Raw genomic sequence first — 23,490 nt, forward strand, 5'->3', positions numbered from 1 at the left:
TTTCCCCCTTGGCCCCAGCCCAGGCAGGCTGCTCCTCTTCAGTGCTGCTGGGGCTAGGGAGGCCAGGACTTGGCTGCCTTATTTCTTCCTCCACAGTAGGCTGCTTTCCCATGCCAGTCTGTGATGAGTTTGGCTGGCACCATTGCAATAAACAGGCTAGCAGCATATGGGCCTGGGTGGCTTTGGGACAGCAGTAGCAGCTGTGTTCTCTATGCGCTTGTGACCCTCAGAAGTGAGAAATCACTACAGCCTGTGAAAAACAGTGCCAGTGTTCAGTGCAATTATCCTATATTCATACCCAACGAATAGGGACTGAAATTTTATAGCTTCACACAACAGAAAATCCTTCCCTCTTTTGTCATTGGTGGACCTTACTTACCACAGGTGGGGCTGGAAAGCAGTGTTTTGCCCAGGCACTCCAAAGCTGAAGTGTTTCTTAAGCATTTCTTATTAAACATATTTATCAGAATAAGGGAAGGGAGTTGGGAAAATGTATCTTTCCCTGTCCCTTGTGACTGTAAATCCAATGGTACATTTGCCTGTTTTTATCACAGCTTCTGGTGTGACAGCCTTGAGGGGGGTACCCCCTCCATGCCTGGCGAATGCCTGACCTCGATGAGGAGGAGGAGGAAGAGAACTAGGGAAGACACTTATGCAGAATCCTGCAAGCCAGTGTTGCAAGCGGCTTGGAAGGCCAGTATTGCCAACACTATGGAGAGGACGGGGGAAAGGCCCAAGATTCCCCATAGGACAAGGAGCAGGAAATGCACCAGTACATAATGGGTCTTCTCAGGCAGCAAAGCCAAACACTGCCGACCCTAGTTGACATACAGGTTCAAAAATCCTGGACTCTCCACCCTTTGCAGGCTTGGAGAATTCCATGGTCACTACTCCCTGCACCCTCAAACATATGACATGGCATCATGGGGCACGACATTAGCCTACCAGTTCACGCTGGGGGTCTGCAAGGAAAACCGCAGCTTCACATACATTGACCTGTGAGAACCACAACTGGTGTACATGTAGCCACAACAGACAACATTTGTTTATTCAAATGGACATAAATATTTACCTCCTTTCTAATTTTAAATTTTCACCCCATTAAGTTATGTTAAAAATGTGTATAACATTGCCTATGGTTTTATTTGCACATTGATTTTCTGCACTGTTTTTTCCCACTCAGTAAGTTCTATTTTTGGAACTTTATTAGTTTACAACAAATATTGCAGAATTCATAGCAGCAGTCAAAGCAAACAGTACTTGTAAATGCACATTAAGCACCACAGAATTCATAGCTTCAGAAAAACACCCAGTCATATTTATAAATGTGCAGTAGCAAGCATTACACAATTCTTAGCAGCACTCAAAGCTCCAGGCTCAAACACTCCAGCACAGAAGACTACTGTGGCTGACCATTAAAGTGCTCTTTCAAAGCCTCCTTCAATTGTATAGCTCCATGCAGCAGTCTTGTAATAGCCCTTGTGCCTGGCTGGTCAAAGTCAGTGTACAGTCGTTCCACCTCCACCCAGGAAGCAGCTTTTCCTTTTGCTCCTTTTGCATTTGCCTCACTGATATTAAGAGGACCCAACAGGCAGTTATAAACATTGGGATATTTTCTCACTGAGATCCAATCTAGCATGTAAACACAACTAGCATCCCTCCAGTCTACCAAAAGCACATTCAATTGTCATTCTGCACCTACTGAGCTGGTAGCTGAATCTTTCCTTGGTGTTATCAAGTTGACTAGTGTTTGGCTTCATGAGCCAGAGGAGCAAGGGGTAGGCTGGGTCCTCCAGAATCTGGAAACTACTGGCATTTCAATATTTACAATGGTAACCAGCCAAATGAGAAAGAATGTCCCTGCTTGCAGCTTTCTGAACAGTCCTGTGTTCTTAAAGGTGCAAGCATCATGCACATTCCGTGTCTCTAAGGTGCCACTAGTACTCCTTTTTGCGAATACAGACTAACACGGCTGCTACCCTGAAACCTGATTCCCTGACTAGCCAACACTGATATTGGTGACGTATCCCCAGTGATCCACCAGCGCCTGTATAACCAGAGAAAAGTAGCACTTCTATCGATGTGCTCTGTGGCAAGGTGGGATTGGGCCAAAACAGGAATATGCATGCCATCTATCACCCCACCGCAATTCAGGAACTCCACTGCTGCAAATCCATCCACTGTGTCCTGCAGATTGCAAAGAGTCTCAGTCTTACACTGTAGGAGGCGATTAATGGCCCTACACACTTGCATGATAATAGCCCGCAGTGGATTTTCCAACTCCAAAATGATTTCCCATTGACTGCTAGCAAGCTGGTGTTGCAAGCTTCCACAGTGTGATCACCACTTGCTTCTCCACTGTTAGTGTAATTCTCATTCTGGTGTCCCTGTGCTGGAGGGTGGGGCAAGCTTGGCACATAGATCCAGGAATGTGGCCTTCTGCATCCAAAAGCTCTGCAGTCACTGCTTACTGTTCCGAACGTGCACTACAATGGGAGCCAGTCAGTGCTCATTTCTCAGGACCAGAAGCAGCATTCCATGATCTGCAGCTTCTCCATTTACACCCACCAACAACCTTCAATTGTCTTTGGCTACATCCCTAAGCAAACTGTCCTAAAGGAAATCCTCATGTCCCCAGTTGTTGCGGTATTTCTGGAGGTTCTGCAAATACAGGAGAATTGTGCTGTCCTGTATTTGCAATGTTCATGAGAATAGTGCAGAGCTCTGCAGGCGCTGTGCTTCTGTCAAAGATAACAGAGACTGAAAAGTGCCATGGGGGTGTGTAGGATTTCTAAAAAACAGCATGGAAATTATGGGCTATGAATGGCATTATGGGATGCAGAAAGTTGCATGCTGGGAACTTGATCCTTAGGTCCCAGAGATCCCTGCGTGAATCATTACTATCCACAAAACACTGCAAAAATATCCCAAAAGGCATTGCCCCAGATGATGGCACAAGACACACTGCGATATCTACTGGTGGTGCACTGCACTTTACTTTGACACATGCACTCCTGATGAGTATGTGCAGGCCAACACAAGCAGCCAAGTATGTACACGCCTAACCAATATACAAACTTTGGTGACTGTTCACCGACATAACGTGTGTCGAGCAAAATACGTAGTGTACACATGGCCTCAGTCCTGACCTGCCCCCTTCATGGGTGACCTGATTTAAATCCTGATCCACAGAACTCTCTATTGTTCCAGTCCTGGACATCCTCTGGGCAGAGATTGCCAGTTATACCAAATTGTTTAGTAGTTTCCTAATAGAGACAAATCTCTACTGGCAATTATGATGAGACCTCTCTAATTTCTTTTACTTGTGACTTAGGTCACAAGTAAAGAATTTCAATCTAGGTCTCCTAGTTAATTTTCTTGTGCATTGTTTTCTCAAGATGTCATTCAGAAGCAGGATTCATTTGGAACTCAGCAACCAGCTACGATGCTATCATGTTCCAGTAGTATGAGCTATGTCAGCTATTAACCATCCACCCAACATAACTCCTGTCCCACAAAAGAGAGGTGTTTACCTGTCATATATCTTGGCAATACGCAACTCCCCCCTTCCCTTCCGCAAACTAATCCTTGTGGTTGAAGCATGAGCAAGGATGTGGCCGCCAATGGGCTTCTTAGGGTCTGCCTGAAAACTAAATTAACAAAAAATAATTATTAAGTTTCTCTTGGTGAATTCCATAGGCTAACAATCATAATAAGTCATCAGACAAGACATGATGATATCAGATGAATGGATGTGTAACAAGAGGATTTAGCAAAGGGCCTGTCTATACTTAAAACAATGCAGTGGCGCAGCAACACCGCTGCAGTTGCTCCACTGTAGTGCTTCAGTGAAGACACTTCCTATGCCAACAGAAGAAGTACCTCCCGTTGGCATAGGTACTCCACCTCCATGAGACAGGAGAATTCTCCCATAGATCTAGCACTGTTTACACCAAGGTTACATCAATTTAACTGCATCGCTCAGGGATGTGAATTTTTCACAACCCTGGGGCAATGTAGTTATACCAACCTAATTTCCTAGTGTAGACCAGGTCTAAGTTTTTACTACATGTATGCTCTTAGGTGTGGTTTTCAAAAGTGCTCAGTGTTGGCCTAACTCTGCTCACATGGACTTCAACAGGTGCAAAGTTAGGCCAACACTGAATGTTTTGAGAAATCTCACCCTTAATCTTTGCACTAAACTGGTTCCACAACAATTCTGCTCAAAATTTTCAACATTTCTTGTGATATGTTTTCTAAGTTCAACTCATGGTGAAAGGGGTCATCATGACAGACAGGGCATGGACAATGAAAGGAAAAGAATTTAAAGACTCAGAGAAACCCATGAGTGTAATTTGTGAATGATCTGTTGCTCCTTTTTGACCTGAGTGGCTAGTCAAACTTCAGGCCCTGGGGTTGTCTCAGTTGGAAGTAGAAATTAGTGGCATCTGGTATTCTCTTTGATGCAATCTTCTTTATTTACAAGTAACATACAAAATCCTGCTTCTCCAAATGCTGGACAAACCAAGAACAAATGGAGCACTTTCTTAGCTTACAGCCACAAGCCTCCTTAGCCAACACCAAACCTAAAAGCTCTCTCTCTAGCATTTTTCCAGGTTCGTATATAGTACTTACAGGCTACGGCTTCAATTTCTTGCTTTTTGCCTCTGCCTCTCTCTCAGTTTTTCTCTGTTCTCAGTTTCTGAATGTTCTGCCTTCCCTCACAAAGCTGTCTGACTCAAATATTTACAAGACAATGGACAACCCTCAGATATCCACTCCAAATACATCACCAAACTCTTCCATTACATCCTCACCCATAATAATTTTACACTCAACAACAAATACTTTGTCCAAACCATGGCACAGCCATGGTTACTAGGATGGCTCCCCAATACACCAACCTCTTCATAGGCCACGTTTAAGAAGAATTTCTGGACAAATGCACCACGAAACTAATGATATACCTGAGATACAGCAATGATATTTTCATCCTCTGGACACACAATTTAAACTCACTCACAGACTTCCACAACAACTTCAACAACCACCACCTGTCCATTAAGCTCTCTCTGGAACACTCCCCTACTAGCATCAACTTGCTGGACACCACGATCAGCTTCAACAATGGAACCCTACAGACAGCTAGATACAAGAAAGCCATGGATCACCACACTTATCTTCATAGATCCTGTAACCACCCCAAACATACCAAGAAATCTGTTATCTAGAGCCAGGCACTCAGATACCACAGAATATGCTCTGAGAAGAAAGTCTGGGATATACACATTAACACACTCAAAACCACCTTCACCAAAACAAGAACACTGCACCAGAGAAGTAGATCAAATCATGGAACTGGCCACCCAAATACCCCAAGAAAAGCTGCTTCAATACAGAAATAAAATCTCCTCCGACCGCACACTCCTAGTTGTCACCTACCATCCCACACTGGAAACCATACAGAGTATCATCAAACTACAACAACCATACTCGATGGGGACCCTATCCTGAAATAAATCTTTATTGGATCCCCTCGTCTGGCCTTCAAACAACACCTCCAACCTCTCCAAGCTCATCATCAGAAGCAAACTCCCCACAGACCAGGACACACCAACTCAAAGCAGCACCAGACCCTGCCAGAACAACAGATGCAAAACCTGCAGACATATATCCACTGCTATAGTGATCAACACACCCCACAAACATACCGTTCAAGATACATGGGTCCTACACATGCTTATCACAATTTATGGTGTATCTCATCCAGTGCACTAAATGTCCCAATAACAACTACATGTGTGAAACCAGACAATCACTACACTCCTGAATGAACTCCCACAGAAAAATGATAAAAGACAAAAATAGCCTATCGCCTGTGGGTGAACACTTTTGACAAAGTGATCACTCTATGTCTGAACTATCAGTCCTCATCCTCAAAGGAAACCTGCACAACACCTTCAAAAGATGAGCCTGGGAGCTTAAATTCATAACTTTACTAGACACTAAAAGTCATGAATTGAATAGAGGCACTGGATTTATGGTATTTGTCCTTGTATTTAGTTGTGATACTCCGAGTACATTTCCCTGACCTGACAAAGAGCTCTTGTGTAAGCTCGAAAGTTTGTCTCTCTCACCAACAGAAGTTGGTCCAATAAAAGATATTACCTCACCTACCTTGTTTCAAGCCCCCCACCCCCACCCCCACCACACATACACTAAGTGATACTCAGTAAAACCCCTATGCTCACTCAGTCTGCACTTCTGGGCACGTTCCACAGCCACCTTTTGTCTTAGGTGGGGAGTTTCTGATAACTCACCTAACAGTTGTTATTTGAAGAGTTCATTCACACCCAATCTTAAAGTGTCTTGTGATTGATGCAGCCAGTACCTCTCAGGTCATGTTTACACTACCACTTACGTTGGTAAAATGTTATGTTGCTCAGAGGAGTGAAAAATATACCCCTGAGCATCATAAGTTTCACTGGTGTAACTGGGAGTGTGCACAGCGCTATGTCGGCGAAAGATCTTCTCCTGCCGACATACCTACCAGTGCTCATTGAGGTGGTTTTATTATGTCGACAGGAGAGCTCTCTCCCATTGGCATAGAGCAGCTACACAAGCAATTTTATAGCAGTGCAGCTGCACTGATACAGCTGTGCACTTGTAATCTTGCTAGTGTAGACATGGCCTCAACAAATCACAGCCCAGTATTAAACCTGTTTAAAGATGTAGGGTGCATCTTCACACCTGAGCTTGCCCTTCCCAACAAAAATCCATTTCCCACATCTATTAAGTGTTTAATGCAGAGGTGGCAAACCTGAGCCTGAGAAGGAGCCAGAATTTATCAATGTATATTGCCGAAGAGCCACTGTAATACATTAGCAGCCCCGCATCAGTTCCCCCCTACCCCAGCTCCCAGCGCCTCCCACCCACCGGCAGCTCCGCCAATCAGCACCTCCCCCTCCTTCCCTCCCTCCACACATCTCCTGATCAGCTGTTTCGTGGCATGCAGGAGGCTCTGGGGGGAGAGGGAGGGAGAGGAGCAAGGGCATGGCAGGCTCAGGGGAGGGGGCGGGAAGGGCCTGTGGCAGAGCCAGGGGTTGAGCAGGGAGCACCCCCCAGCACATTGGAAAGTTGGCGCCTGTAGCTCCAGCCCCGGAGTCGGTGCCTCTACAAGGAGCCGCATATTAACTGCTGAAGAGCCGCATGGGGCTCCGGAGCCACACGTTGGCCACCGCTGGTTTAGTGCAAGAGGAGAAATTTAAAAGAAAAAGAGAAGAACACGTGGCTTACGTCATAGTTGCTCCTGGATCAGCAGTCATCTGATTGGTCACAAACACAGCCACATTATATTCTGCAATAAAGAACAATATAAAGACCTAAAGGAAGGGGAATAGATCACACTACAATTCATGCATATTGTCTCATGAGTGCCACAAGGGAGACACTTTCCGATTGTCAGGTCCAGCACCCATATCACAAACAACAGAACACTCCTGCCTATCTTTCTGATGGCTTGGACTAATTAGGGATAGAATTTTTAAAAGCGATCAGAGCTAGCTTAATTCTTCTTCCATTTGAACTCAAAGTGGGAGCAGTTAGGCCAGCACTGAGCTCCTTTGGAAAACCCATCCTTCACCAGTTGTAGTGAAACATTCAAAAAATGGGGGAAAATGTAACTTCCTACTCAGCCAGTAATAAACCATCACAACATTCCAATATTGCTAATAGACTGTGACAATGGGTAAGTCACTTTACCCCTTCTGCTTCTGTTTTTCCTTCCACCATTTGTCTTTCTTGTCTATTTAGACTGTAAATTCTTCAAGACAGGAACTATCTCTTACTATGTTTGAACAATGTCCCAATTCTCTCAACTGGGGCTTATACGTGCTCCTGAAATACAAATAAGAATAATTCTGAGATGCCTCAGAATGTTGAAGAATCCTGGAGGCCAATTGGTCAAATTGAAGTCACATGATTTCTAACTAAGTATCACATTTTTGTTAGTAAGTGGTTGTGTAAGGCAAGGAAAGATTAATTGGGCAATGTCTACCATTAAATTCATTGGGGCTACCATGTGGTAATGCTGGGCTACCAACTGCCTTTTCACAGTAGTTCCAATACATTTTTCACTTTTCCTGCAAGGTCCCCCCTACCTTCTGAGATTTTCTGAAGCCTTGAAAGCATCTGAGCAAGTTTCTGTTGCCGTTCAGCCAGCTCTCCACGGCCACTGAAATCTACACGGAAGAGTGCCATTATGGAGTCAATGATCTGCATGGTAAAGATACAAAATAAATAAATGTAGTGAAAGAAAAGGAAGGAGGAAAAGAAGAAATTATCCTGAAAGCATTAAGCTGATGCAGAAGAGTAAAATGACCTAAAGGCTCATACCAATAGCTTGAAGATGCCAGCTTCCTCATGGAACTTGGCTGCTACGTAGTCAAGCAACTCCATCTGATGTTCACCTGGTGGGAAGTACAGTTGGACAATGAAATTAAGACCCAGAAGGAGCTGAGGCGTGAGGTAACACTAAGGCCAGGTTTACACTAGAAACTTTTGCAGATGTAGTAATATCAGTTAGGGGTATGGGGTTTTTCTGGCAACATTTCTATGCTGGCAAAAACCCTAGTGTGGACACAGTTATACCAGCATTATTTCATTCATGGAACCAGTATAAACTATACTGGCAAAAACACGTTTTGTCAGTGTAAGTGATGTCTGCACTAGGGCCAGGACTACATACAAACTTTTGCTGTGTCAGCCAAGGGTGTTACTTTGGCAGTATAGCTTATTTCGCTCAGGTGGTCTGGAATAAGCTATCCCACCAAAAATTCAATATTGCCAGTAAAAGCTGTGTCCACACTAGGAACATCTTGCCATGATACTATACTAGCATAGCTATACTGTCAAAGCGCTCCTAGTGTAGACCTGGCCTAACTCTTAAGGTGCAGGCAAAGGACAGTAAACTGAGTGTTCATAAACTATGCCCTATGTATTCCACGGCTGCAGAATTTTCTACAGAGCCCACCACATGCATGGAACTGTGCATCATATTAGTTTTCATTCTTGAAACATTAAGTTCTTAGTGTTTATGGTTAAAAAAATTACAAAACAATTTAAAAATGTAAATCAGCGCAGTTGGGAGGGGTGAATTGCCTCATTCATATGAAATTAACTATGAAACCTAAGATGACAATTTAAATGTCAACATTGTTTAGTATTTCACTACTAATAGTTTTAGTCGCAATTCCAACTAATGCATTTACTCCCCCGCCCCCACCAAAATCTACAACTGCCTCTCATGCCTCCGCAGATTCCAAACACTCCCTATCCAGTTACCAAAACCTTCAACTTCCCCAAGACAATTTCTACTATGCATCAGGACATGACTTTGCAGAACGGGGCAAATGGAGGGACAAAGTGAAATAACACAAGGAATATTATACTAACTGCATTATTCATATTTAACTCAATAAAAACTTCCATTTAAAAAATGTAACTGAAGCTGCCACAGAATTTCGAGTCTGTTGCACCGCAATGCTGCAGGATATAGAGGCCTTGCCACATAGTGCATGGGATCATGCCTATAAGGTTCCATTCACAAAATGACAGACTTTCTCAATGTTGTTTATACTGCCCACTTACATTCAAGCACTCACAATTAGTCTCCAACAAATATACCAGTTTCCATAGTGCTTCAAAGAAAGCAAATTCAGATATCATGGTGGTACACAAATATTATAAGATATGGAGTTCGCTTAGGGCTTGTCTACACAGAGGATTTAAACCAGATTGATTTGGTGCACATTATTTAACACACAGTATGCAAGCCACACTAATAGCATGCACACACAGGATGGCTGGACTCTCTTTCAATTCTCATCATTGCATACACATGGCAGCAGCTTGCTGCATACTAAGCACATGACATTCTCAGAGGGTACTTTGTTGAGCAGCATGCATTCTGGGATTTTTCTCACTGTTCACTGGAGGAGGCATAGGGGAAGCCAGGCAGGTTCAAATTTTAAAATAATTCCTTACACAGGACAAGGAAGAAGAGGAAGACACCAAGGAACTGCCACTAAAGGAGCTGTTCCTGGAGCAGCTTCACAACATGCAGCATTGTTTCTGGGCTCGGAAAACCAGCGTCAATTGGTGGAAAAGGATTGTTTGGCAGACCTGGGATGACCTGCCGTGGCAAGAGAATTTCAGGATGGGAAAGGCAACCTTTTTTGAAATATGTGCTGAACTAGCCCTGGAGCTGCAACAGCAGCTTATCAACATGCAGCATCTCATATTCATGGAGAAGCAAGTTGCCACTGACACCTTGAAGCTGGTCACTCCCAAATGTTACCATCCATAGCCAATCAATTTGGTGTAAGGAGATCTACTGTTGGGGCCATTGTCATGCAGGTATGTGATGCCCTGAATAAGGTACTGTTCCACCAGGTTATAAAGCTTGATAATGCTCAGGAGATTATTGATGACTTTGCATATATGGGGTTCCCACACTGTATTGGGGCAACTGATGAGACCCATGTGCCTATTATTTGTGTATCCCCACCACTGCAGGGCTCAGAATTTATAAACAAAAAGAGATATTCCTCCATGGTGTTCCAAGGGCTGGTTGACCATGGAGGCAGGTTTACCAACATAAAATGCAGAGTCTGGAAGGGTCCACAATGATAGTATCGTTTGGAATTCAGCTCTATTTACCTTCATGAATAAAGGACTGTTTTCCCCCAGGATCACTATGGACATGAATGGTGTGGAGACTACTCCAATTATCCTGGGAGACCTGGTTTATCCTCTGGTTCCCTGGTTAATGAAGTCATTCACAGGCCACACGGACAGAAGGAGAAAACTGTTTACCACATCAGTACATAGGCTCTGACTCCATGTGTGCTCCGGGGCTGGAGCACCCACAGAAAAAAAGAGCGGGTGCTCAGCACCCACTGGCAGCACCGCCAATCAGCTGCTCCCCCTACCCCTCAGTACCTCCCGCCCATTGCAGATCAGCTGTTTAGCGGTGTGCATGAGGAGTGAGGGCGCTCAAGGGAAGGGGTGGAGCAGGGGAAGGAAGAGCAGGGTGGGGTGGGGGTTTGGAGGAAGGGACAGAATGGGCCCTGGGGCGGAATGGGGGTCAAGTAACTCATAAAGACAGCGCCTATGCCTCAGTAGTTGCAGAATGGCAGTGGAGCGTGCATTTGCCCGTTCGAAAGGACAGTGGTATTGTTTGTGGAGTAGGTTGGAAGCTGCAGAAAGGTGATCGCTCCATGTTGTATTTGCACAATATCTGTGAGAGTAAGGGAGAAAGCCTCAATGATGAGTGGGAGGCTGAGGTGCAGGGACTTGCTCAGCAGTTTGAACAGCCAACAAGTAATCCAATAGAAAATGGAAAAAGCCAGGGCAATACTGTCAGGGATGCCTACTGTTCCTACTTTGAGTATGAGGCCTGAAAATGTACAGCTGTACATCCAGCTGTTAACCTGTGGACAGGCTTGAGTGGGATGAATTGTGGGGAATGCAAGTCTTGTTTATGGGCAATGAAAGTGGACCACTGTGACAATCCTTATTTTACCTTGTGTCTGTGACTCAATATTTTGGAAAACCCTATTATTTAAAATTTAGGGATTTTCTGATTAAAATGCATTGACAACTCTATGTATAATAATAAAAATAGTTAAATATTCAATCTATTACATAGCAACCAGAAATAAACCTTTAATTAAAACAACAATGAAACCAAAATTCAAAGTTACACAGTGCAGTGGAGGGCAGAACACAAGGGCAGGGGGGGATTCAAGTCACAGGTGAGCATACGCCTCAATTCTGCATCTTCCTGTTCTTGAGCCATCTGGTGTTGAGAGGTTAGCAGAGGAAATCTGGGGGAGACTGGGATAGTAATCTTCTCTACATCCCCTTTAGGCTGTCCTGATTCTTTATGATTTGACACTGAGGTGGGTGATTAGGAGGCAGAGAATGGCCTTATTCAAAAAGGAAAAGGGCAGAACAGTCAGATACACCGTGAAGTTATTCACCCAGGAGGTCCCCCCCAGCAGTGTTTCAGGAGTGGTAGGGCGTTGCAAGCTATACTGGGGAAAATGACTGTGCAGCTATCCCTCACGTCTGGACTAAAACTGAGACACTTCTTAGTCTTAGGCCTGGTCTACAGTACGCGGTTGTTTTGGAATTAGCCAAGTTACTCCGTCCACACGACCAAACGAGTTTTTTCGATTTAAAGGGCTCTTTAATCCGATTTCTGTACTCCACCTCGGCAAGTGGAGTAGTGCTAAAATCGAGATTGCAGTTCCGGGTTACAGGTACTGTGGACGCAATTTGACGATATTGGCATCCGGGAGCTATCCCAGAATGCTCCCTTGTGACCGCTCTGGACAACACTCTGAACTCCAATGCACTAGCCAGGTAGGCAGTAAAAGCCCCAGGAACGTCTGAATTTCCTGTTTGGTCACCATCAGCAGAGATGACCATCAGCACAGTCCACCATCACAGGCGACCATGCAGAGTCCACCATCACAAGAGACCACGCAGTCCCGGATTTGCAGACGAGCTCCAGCAAGGTCCGAACGGGAAGTACTGGATCTCATTGCATGTTGGGGACATGAATCTGTTATGGCAGAACTACAGTCCAAAAAAAGAAACACAAATACGTACGCTAAAGTCTCCAGGGCCATGACGGAAAGCGGCTACTCCAGGGACACAGAGCAGTGTAGTACAAAAATCAAGGAGCTCAGACAAGTGTACCAAAAAGCCAGGGAGGCAAACAGGCGCTCTGGGTCACAGCCCCATACATGCCACTTCTACCGTGAGCTGCATGCAATTATGGGAGGTGATGCCACCACTACCCCACCACTGTCCGTGGACACCTGCAAGGGAGGAGTAGCACAGAGCAAGGAGGATGAGTTTTTGGAGGACGAAAGAGAGGAGGAGGAGGACCGTGCGCAGGCGGCAAGTGGGGAATCTGTTTTCCCCCCTAGCCAGGAACTACTCTTAACACTGGAGCCAATAGCCTCCCCCCACTCCCAAGGCATGCTCCCGGACCATGACCCTGGAGAAGGCATTTCTGGTGAGTGAGAGCTTGATCGGAGCACGCGGTGGGGGGTGGGGGGAAACCCAGCCATGCTGGGCTGTTCACGTTTAGTTTAAAGGGCTCATCCCTGCTTAGATCCTTATCGGAGCCACGCAGTGGGTGTGTGTGTGTGTGGGGAGGGTGTTGTGTGAAGTGATCATCCCACCAGACATTGCTTGCTATGGGAAAGGGGGCCCAGCAGTTTGAAAGTATTGAAATGAATGCGGAAGAAGCAGAAACCCACATGCCCCTAGGGCTTACCATGGCTGCCTGCAAGCTGAATTCTGTTGCCCGGCCGCATGTGATGGCTTTCTCACATGAAAGTGGCAGGCACTTCAGTATAAGAGACAAAATGAGACCTTGTACAGAAAGAACATGTACTGTGTACTATGAATTGCCTGTTTCACTGCGAAAGAGTGTCCCCTTTGTTCTCTAAAATGTATCTTTTAAAATACTACCCTCCCTTTTTCTCCTCCCATAGCAGGTGCAAATGTTTCAACACGGCCCCTATCTACTCCATCCCAGAGGCTGGTCCAGATTAGAAAGCAGAAAAAATGAACTCGGGACGACATGCACTCCCGCACTGATAGGGCCCAGCTGAATGCATGGAGGCAAACAATTGTGGAGTTGCGTAAAGCGTTACATGAATATGAAGAGAGGAGGGACGTGCGTGATGAGAGCAGGCAGGATGCTATGGAAGCAAACTGGAAATGCTTCGCTGTATGGTGGATCTAATGCGGGAAAGGCAGCAAGAGCACAGACTGCCGCTGCAGCCCCTGTATAACCGCCCTCCCTCCTCCCCAAGTTCCATAGCCTCCTCACCCAGATGCCCAAGAACACGGTGGGGGGAGGAGGCTATGGGGACCCATACAGTCAACCCCAGAGGACTGCACAAGCAGCAGAAAGCTGGCATATCCTAAATTTTGATTTGGTTTCTGGACTTGTCCTTCCCTCCTCCTCCTCCTCCACCCCCATAACCCAATACCCCCCCTCCCCCGTCTAGCTTCTGATTTCTCTCAATGTTTTGTTCAACAAATAATAAAGAACGGTTTTTAAACAATTGTGACTTTATTTCCTTTCATTTATATCGTGGGTGGGTAACTTTAAGAGAAACAAACACAACTGTCACATCGTATGCATGCCAGTCATGAAACTGGTTTTCAAAGCTTCTCTGATATGCAGTGCGCCCTGCTGCGCTCTTCTAATCGCCCTGGCTGTGCGAAACTGACCACCAGGCGAGTTGTCTCAACATCCCACTCCGCCATAAATGTCTCCCCCTTACTCTCACAGATATTGTGGAGCACACAACAAGCACCAATTACAATTGGAATATTGGTTGTGCTAAGAACTAACCAAGTCAGTAAACTGCGCCAGTGCACTTTCAAATATCCAAAAGCACATTCTACCACCATTTTGCACTTGCTCAGCCTAAAGTTGAACTGCTCCTTACTACTGTCCAGGGTGCCTGTGTACAGCTTCATGAGCAATGGCATTAAGGGGTAGGCTGGGTCCCCGAGGATAACTATAGGCATTTCAACATCTCCAATAGTAATTTTCTGGTCTGGGAAGTAAGTTCCTTCCTGCAGCTGTTCAAACAGACCAGAATTCCTGAAGATGCAAGCATTATGCACCTTTCCCGGCCATCCCACGTTGATGTCGGTGAAACGTCCCTTGTGATTCACCAGTGCTTGCAGCACCATGGAAAAGTACTCCTTGCGGTTTATGTACTGGCCGCCCCAGTGTTCTGAGGCCAAGATAGGGATATACGTTCCGTCTATTGCCCCGCCGCAGATAGGGAACCCCAGCGCATTAAAGCCATCCACAATGGTCTGCACATTTCCCAAAGTCACTACCCTTGATAGCAGCTGGTCAATGATTGTGTTGGCTACTTGCAGCACAGTAGCCCCCACAGTAGATTTGCCCACTCCAAACTGATTCCCGACTCACCAGTAGCTGTCTGGTGTTGCAAGCTTCCACAGGGCTATGGCCACTCACTTCTCAACTGTGAGGGCTGCTCTCATTTTGGTGTCTTTGCGCTTCAGGGTAGGGGATAGCAAGTCACAAAGTTCCATGAAAGTGGCCCTACGCATACGAAAGTTTTTTAGCCACTGGGAATCATCCCATACTTGCAACACTTTGCAGTCCCACCAGTCTGTGCTTGTTTCCCGGGCCCAGAATCGGCGTTCCACGGCATGAACCTGGCCCAACACCACCATGATCTCCTAATCGCCACATGCCGTGCTTCTAGGAATGTCTGTGTCCATGTCCTCATCACTATCGTAATTGTGCTGTCATCGCTTCCTTGTTTGGTTTTGCAGATACTGCAGATACTGCACATACTGCTGCATAATGCGCGAGGTATTTCCAATGGTCAAAACTGCAGCGGAGATCTGATCGGGCTCCATGGCTATGATGCCTGCACAGGTAATCCTGGAAAAAGGGCGCGAAACGTAGGAGAGCAGAGTTGGTGGCGAAAGCTGTGCTGCTCGGTTCACGGTAGCCGAAAAAAGGCAGTAAATGGTTGTCTTCTGTAGCTTTCACAGAGGTGGGAGCCCAGGACAGACAACACAGAGAAGCTCGGAAGCGCAGCAATAGCGGGAGAGCAGAGCTGGCGGCGGAAGCTGTGCTGCTCAGTTCACAATGGCTGAGCAGAGTTGGCAGCGGAAGTGTTCAATGAGGAAGAGAAAGAATAGATAGTAGTGATTACATAGGAAGATGAGAGGAAATGAGAGGTGGATTCACAGTAGCAGGAGAGCAGCGGTGCACCGTCTGCTGAAAACAGTATGGCATCTGCACGCCAAAAAGGCGCAAAACGGTTGTCTGCCATAGCTTTCATGAAGGGAGGAGTGTCTGACGACACACACCCAGAAACACCCGCGAGAATGTTTTTGTCCCATCATGCACTGGGAGCTTAACCCAGAATTCCAATGGGTGGCGGGGACTGTGGGATAGCTACCCACAGTGCACCGCTCCGACATTCGATGTAGCCTTGGTAGTGTGGACGCACTCCGCCGAATTCACGCGCTTTAGTGGGGACACAGAAGACCGAATGTATAAAATAGCTTCCAAAAATTCGAATAGAATAATTTCAAAATAATTTCATACTGTAGACATACCCTTAGATTCTGTTTTCTCTCTCCTGCAGACATGGTGAAAGTGCAGAGAAAAACAGATAAAGTTCTGCAGTGATTGTCTGAAGCATTAATTATTGCGAGTCTTTCTCAATATACGCCTGTTAAAAGGTACTAAGAACTTTGCTGTCCCTAAGGCAAAGCTTTTTACCTGTAAATATATGTGCTACAGGACATCTGTGGGGAGGGATAGCTCAGTGGTTTGAGTATTGGCCTGTTAAACCCAGGGTTGTAAGCTCAATCCTTGAGGGGGCCATTTAGGGATCTGGGGCAAAAACTGGGGATTGGTCCTGCTTTGAGCAGGGGGTTGGACTAGATGACCTCCTGAGGTCCCTTCCAACCCTGATATTCTATGATAATTCTGAGTGGAAGCTGTAGTTTTGCCATGCAATGTCCACATCTACCTCATGTAAAGTGAGAATACTAATCAAACTTCTTTTTCTGCAACCAGTCTCTCAATAAACTGTTTCAGAAGAGCAGCCGTGTTAGTGAGTGGATGTGTCGTTACAGAGAGTAAAACTATTTCCCCATGTTTATTTTTCCCCCCTACTGTTCCTCAGACGTTCTTGTCAACTGCTGGAAATGGCCTATCTTGATTATCACTACAAAAGGTTCCCACCCCCCTCCTGCAGGTAATAGCTCACCTTAACTGATCACTCTCGTTCTTGTGTGTATGATAACACCCATTGTTTCATGTTCTCTGTATATATATATCTTCCTATTGTATTTTTCACTGCATGCATCCGGTGAAGTGGGTTTTAGCCCACGAAAGCTTATGCTCAAATAAATTTGTTAGTCTCTAAGGTGCCATAAGTACTCCGGTTGAATTTCACACAATTGAATGTTTTCATTATTTGCATCTGCTGCAGTAGGCAGTTTGGGTACAGGCTGAGGTTGCACCATACTGCCAGCAGCCATGTTAAGCTGGTGAATAGGATTGGGAGGAGGGATTTTGTAATGAAGGACAGATGCAGGGAAGGAAAAATAGGTTAATAGTTTTGTGTCCTCCATGGTGTGGGCTTCAAATTGGTTGATGGTCGGGACATTAGCATGACACAGAGGCTGAATGCCCAGCTACAGCAGCTGCCATTTTGAAGAAGTGTATGGGAGAGATGGTGGGGGGAGGGGAATGGGAGAGGCAGCTTGAGCCGAAGGAGACAGGGGGCTGGATAAACACCTGTCAAAAATGACTGCGGCCACGGGGCACCTGGAACAGAAGCTAGCACAGCAGTATAGCATAACAAAATAAAATAATAATACATTTTAGATATAAATACTTACATGCTCTTGTTCCCTGGATCGGATCTACCCCTTCAGTACCATTTTGGGTTTCTGGCTGGGAATAGGCTCATTCCTGCATGGCAGGGATCAGGCTTGCTTTCTACCCAGCCATCCTCAGGGTCTTCAGTCCCAAAAAGCTCCTGGTTTTCTGGAGACAGTTCTTCACTGGCCTCCTCGTGTTCATCCTCCAATGACTCTTGGTGCTTGTCTGGAGGGAGGTGGAGCAGCAAACTTCTTGGTTTCTGCAGTGGTATAATTGATCAAAATCCTGTCCAGCTCCTCATAAAAAGGACATGACACCTGTCGATTGCTGGACCTTTTCCTAGCATCCTTGGTTTTAATGTACATTCTCCTGAGTTGTTTGTTCTTTATCCTGCACTGTTAGGTATCCCAGCTGTGGCCCTTCATGGAGATGTACTTATCCATGTCTACAGAAAGATTTTTATTCTGGTGACTAGCCACAAGAGCTTCCTGCATCAATGTTTCTCTGCAGGGGGCGATGAGATCTAGAGTCTCTGCATAGCTCCAAGAGGCTGCTCAAGGCATACTATAAGGCTTCTAGAGTAATATCACAGCATGGCTGATATACTCAAATCCAGGAGTAAATGAGCAAATTCTGGCCAATTTTTATATGGGGATGTCTGATCAACAGCAGAACAGTGGAGGGCTCTGTGACTCAGGAACCTCTTGGTGTCAACTGGCAGAGGGCACAGGGGGTGCATGGGGTTTTGCAGGTATCCCCTCTGTCAGATATATTCATAATACTACACCAAAGGGTAGCATGCAAAGTCAATACCAAGAGCCACCATAATCACTGGTCATCATCATTACTGCACAATGTATGTACGGATAATATTTAAGAAATTATGTATCTATATTGAAAGTTACATTCTTAAGGTAGGTTTCAGAGTAACAGCCGTGTTAGTCTGTATTCGCAAAAAGAAAAGGAGTACTTGTGGCACCTTAGAGACTAACCAATTTATTAGAGCATAAGCTTTCGTGAGCTACAGCTCACTTCCGATATGCATCTGAGGAAGTGAGCTGTAGCTCACGAAAGCTTATGCTCTAATAAATTGGTTAGTCTCTAAGGTGCCACAAGTACTCCTTTTCTTTTTATTCTTAAGGTACTAGAGAGTTAAGGCCAGTCACCAAGATGTGACATGCTCAGATGTACTCCTTTGAGGCAGGAAGTAACAGATGCTTATCTTGCTGTCTGGTCATATGTGTACTGTGTATTGTCTGCATCACAATGGAGGTCTATTTGCATACTAAGCCAGGTGCCAACTGAAAGGGTGTGAAATCTACAAGAGACAAAATCTACAAGAAGAACCAAAACAGCAGGGGGTGTCCTGTATATGAATGAAGACAAAGGATGGAACTTTTATATCCTAGGAGGCAATGGAACACAATGGGCCAACTAGGAGACAAGCTGACAAGCATGTCTGTCTCATGAAAGGAAGTTCATTGCCAAGCCTGGCTATAAAATGCTGCAAGGACATTGGGTGAGCATTATGCTTAAGACATCAGAGTATCTAGTTAATTAAATCTAGGTTCTAGAATGCATATTAAGATTTCATTTTATATGTACCCATTTTTTCCAGAACTTCTACATACTATTACTTGAATCTCTATGCTTTGTTAAATAAACTTATACCTAAGAACATAAGAACAGCCATACTGTTTTCACTATAAGCATATTTTAGTGCTGTTTGTTAAGCAGAGAAGTGATCTAAGGTGGAATTGGTAAACTGGGGTTTACTGATTTTTAGGAAGCAGGCGATCTGTGAATCCTGCAAGTGTCCACTGGACCAGGGACTGGACACTCCAGGGAGACACTCGGAAGAGTCGAGGGTTGGAGTTTGCCTATTGTTAACCAGTAGAGAGACAGCAGGGTCTGCAAGGCCTAGTAGGGAGTGCTTGTGTTACCCCTGGCCAGTGGAGTTGGGGAGCTGACTCCCTGCAGACACAGACAAGGTTTCGTCATGTTAAGGGCAGGTGGTAGTGAGATTCCTCACAACCCTGGGTATCCCCAGAAAGCATCACAGCCACACAGGTAAACAGACAGGTCAGTAACAGTCGCCCACAAAACAGTGTGGGACAGTAGCTGGAGGACTGCCAAAGTAGCATGCAGCAGCATTGTGTGCATATGGACAATAGACTGACCTAATTCAACTGCATCAAACTTAGTTCACTTTGAAAGAGTATGAGATAAACGCAGAGTTAATGTGCTATAATAAATTACGCTATGTGTATGCAAGCATTTTGAAAATGGATTAACTCTATTTAGTCTGGTTTAAACCTCGGTGTTAGACAAGCCCTTAGTATTTCTGGAATTTGCTAAATAGTTTACAGAATGTAACTGAGTAGGACCACTTATCCTGAGCAAATCTAAGGCAGCAGAGGACCACAACAGAAAACTGAAGCAGGCTTGTGACTCCCCACATGCAGAAAAATGTTAGTGATCCCCAGGAAAAGGTCTTAGCCAATAACTTGAGAACTGCTGGAGGAGTAGTTTTAGAGGTGGGGGGAAAGGGTTGTTGTGCCCATTCCAAAGATGATCTTACTGGTATATGCACGTGCATACAGCACATTGTCAAGCACTGCATCATGGTCTACGTTGAAGCGATCAGCAATGTCACGAAGACGATCTGGACGGCTGGAATGTGTAAGATTTAAGGATTCTCTTTATATACATCATGCAAATTATGAAAATCCATAAAACTCAAGTCCAAATCCAGAGCTCCCAGACAAGTCCTTGGCCTCTCTGTTGATACTGCCAACAAGAGGAGCAATTAGTGCTTATGGTGATGTGTTTTGTTTTGTTTTTGTGATACAGAATAACTAGACAGAAAGCAAACTCTTTACATAGTCCATCAAAAAGCTGTGAGATAGTAACAAACAGTGGAATCACTTTTGAAGCAGTAATCTGGATATGAAAAGCTTCTATCACCTAGATATTAAAAATATGAGCACATTAGAACTACACAAATAGAAATATAAAATAAGTTCTGTATCTTAACCCCACCCCTATCCCCCATTTGGTTTGGATTATAACAAATTACCTAGAGATAAAAAGCACCATGTCCAAACTCCAATACCTAAATCATTTTGGCGTCTTGCTTTAGTAATTTATAATAAGAATAAACTGTTGTGGACAGCACTGACTTTGTTTTTCTTCATGATGCCATGGGCCAGATTTAATAGACAGTTCCTTACTTTTATCCATGAATGGAGCCATTTAGAGCATCTCATCTGCTTTCTGCAACAAAATGCACTCCATCAGAAGATTATGAGGATGCTGTACTCATTACAAGATGCATCAACATCCCTTTCTATCATACCTACAACTTGCCTAAGTAAAAAAGATACAAAGTGTTTTCAGTATCAATGAAGATAATTTTTCCTCCTGTGTAGCGATCTGCTCCTGGAAGCTGAGTTGTCACTAGAATGCATCATAAAGAGAGGATCAAAATGAGCAGAGGGGAAAAAGCCCCTCCAACTCTCTCTGCTACTACTTTTAACAAATAACAGATCCAACAGTTTGTAAACAACACATAAATGATCCAGTACTAATAACCAGAGTTGCCTTTATAGCAAGGCTGACTTGCCTCCACAGCTAGCTTAAGAAGGAACCAAAGTAAATTTTCTCAGTGGGATGTCAGGTCAAACTTAATGTTAGTGAGCACCAACACTTACTTTGCATCTAAATTTGCATAATTTTTATTAAAAATAAATATTTAATGAAAACAACTAGTAATAATTAATGAAGAAAAACATCTTCTTGGCCTTCTCGCTAAGATCAATGGTAATGCTCTAATAGGGCCTTTCCATCTCTTAACTACTACGCTTTTACCTCACTTTATTTGGATATATATCTTTCTTGGTAGATGAATAGATGCCGACTGTTGTTTGAGTTTATCCGCAATGAACAAATTCAAATGATCAGTTTTGTCCTCATCCTACATGCAAAAAATTATTATTCTGTACCAAATGTGGCCCTCAGGCTGTAATTTGGACATCCTTGGACTAAATGAAAACACTCCCATTTTTCAAGGAAGAGCCTCAATATCTGTCATAAAGGGAGATCAGACTGAGAAATTGTTGGTTCTCCACAGTTTTTAGTAACTAAATTCCAATATTATTAACAACTACATTATTTATTATTATGTATCTGTACTGTGGTAGCATCAAGAGTCCTATTATATTTTGCACTGTACAAACGTATTACAAAGAGATGGTCCTTAACCAAGATTTTACAATATAAATTTAAGATAGGAGACAATAGTTGGATATGAAGAGACAGACTGGGGAGAGCACAAGTTAACAGCAAAACAGTTAAAATAATAAGCAGCAGTCTCAGTGGTTGCAGTACATCAGCTGCCTAACCATTTTGTAGGCATTGTGGCAAAGGTGGGTTTTAAGGAGAGATTAAAAGGAGGATAATGTAGTGGTCTCACCAATTATTACCGAGAGCTCTTTCCAAGCATAAGGGGAAGCATGAGAGAATGTATGATGGTGCTTATCCAAAAATTGGACAAATGGGCAATCATGGGTGGCACTGCTGGAAGAGTGAAGGTGGAAGTCTACATTTCTACAGAGTATAAAGATGAGAGGTAGGGCAAGGATAAGCTATAAAGAGCCTTATGCTCTTGTGCTTGACGCAGTGGAAAAGGGGGATCCAGTGGAGGGATGCAAAGAGGAGGAAAAAGTGGTCAAAGCAACACACTGTGAAGAATATTTTTGCCACAGCATTTTGAATGGATTCAAAGAGGATGTAAACACTATCAATAATGTTCTGAAGCATAGAATAATGGCAAAGGAACAGATGTAAACAAAGAAACTTACAATTCATATACATCTGAATTAGTAGAAATAACACTCACTGAAGTCTTTACTTCACAACATTTCTAAAGGTAACAGAAGATGGCATATTTCCACTTCTCTAAGACAAGATATTTCCTTCTCATGTATCTAAGAAAGGAGCTCATCTTTAGGTATGTGTACCCAAGCTACATGCAGGCAGGTCTTACCTCCTAAATGCTGTTTAGTAGGTTGGTAGCGTGTTTCTTTTAGAGAGCAAAGACTGATATTGCCATAGAACTCCTTGATGAATGAGATTACAGAGGGATATAACTGTCAATATTAAGACTGTGTACCTACCACAAAGGGTGTGGGCAAGCTGGGTTTTGCCTGTTCGGAATTCTATTAAAGAGAAAAAACAAGGGGAAAAGTTTTTGCAGTTTGTCAAATACATGAGTTGTTTCAATAAGAATACACTCTCATTTATAAAACCTCAATCACCTGTATTGCTTTCTGTCTTTCAGTCCCCACTCATAAATCATATGAAGTATAGTGCAAATTGTACTTATGAACAGCAGGGCTTAGAAGTGCTGCACTGTGAGAGGTATCATGCTTGACAATTTCAGAGTGGCAGCCGTGTTAGTCTGTATCAGCAAAAAGAACGAGAAGTACTAGTGGCACCTTAGAGACTAACAAATTTATTTGAGCTTTTGTGGGCTAAAACCCACTTCAATGGATGCATGCAGTGGAAAATACAGTAGGAAGATATATATATATACACACAGAGAACATGAAACAATGGGTGTTGCCATACACACTATAACAAGAGTGATCAATTAAGGTGAGCTATTATCAGCAGGAGAAAAAAACCTTTGTAGTGATAATCAGGATGGCCCATTTCCAACAGTTGATAAGAAGATGTGAGTAACAGTGCGCGCGGGGCGGTGGGGGGAATAAGCATGAGGAAATAGTTTTACTTTGTGTAATGACCCAACCACTCCCAGTCTTTATTCAAGCCTTATTTAATGGTGTCCAGTTTGCAAATTAATTCCAATTTAGCAGTCTCTCGCTGGAGTCTGTTTTTGAAGTTTTTCTGTTGTAATATTGCGACTTTTAGGTCTGTAATCGAGTGACCAGGGAGACTGAAGTGTTCTCCGACTGCTTTTTGAATGTTATAATTCTTGA

At 44.2% G+C, this 23,490-nt stretch overlaps 1 protein-coding gene across 1 annotated transcript in view; it reads right to left on the reverse strand.

Annotated features, from left to right (window-relative positions):
- DMC1 (DNA meiotic recombinase 1) overlaps nt 1-23,490 on the reverse strand; it is an 85,033-nt gene that overhangs the window by 2,779 nt on the left and 58,764 nt on the right. Inside the window, exons 8-14 of the mRNA XM_084627874.1 lie at nt 22,666-22,707; nt 20,875-20,947; nt 20,070-20,161; nt 8,395-8,468; nt 8,160-8,274; nt 7,297-7,357; nt 3,534-3,650 (exon numbers count right to left, since the gene is read on the reverse strand). Of these exons, the coding sequence (XP_084484000.1) occupies nt 3,534-3,650; nt 7,297-7,357; nt 8,160-8,274; nt 8,395-8,468; nt 20,070-20,161; nt 20,875-20,947; nt 22,666-22,707 (574 nt within the window). The remainder of the gene's footprint in view (nt 1-3,533; nt 3,651-7,296; nt 7,358-8,159; nt 8,275-8,394; nt 8,469-20,069; nt 20,162-20,874; nt 20,948-22,665; nt 22,708-23,490) is intronic.

The sequence above is a fragment of the Lepidochelys olivacea genome (genome assembly GCF_965140295.1).
Source record: "Lepidochelys olivacea isolate rLepOli2 genome assembly, chromosome: 1".
Lineage (NCBI taxonomy): Eukaryota > Metazoa > Chordata > Testudines > Cheloniidae > Lepidochelys > Lepidochelys olivacea.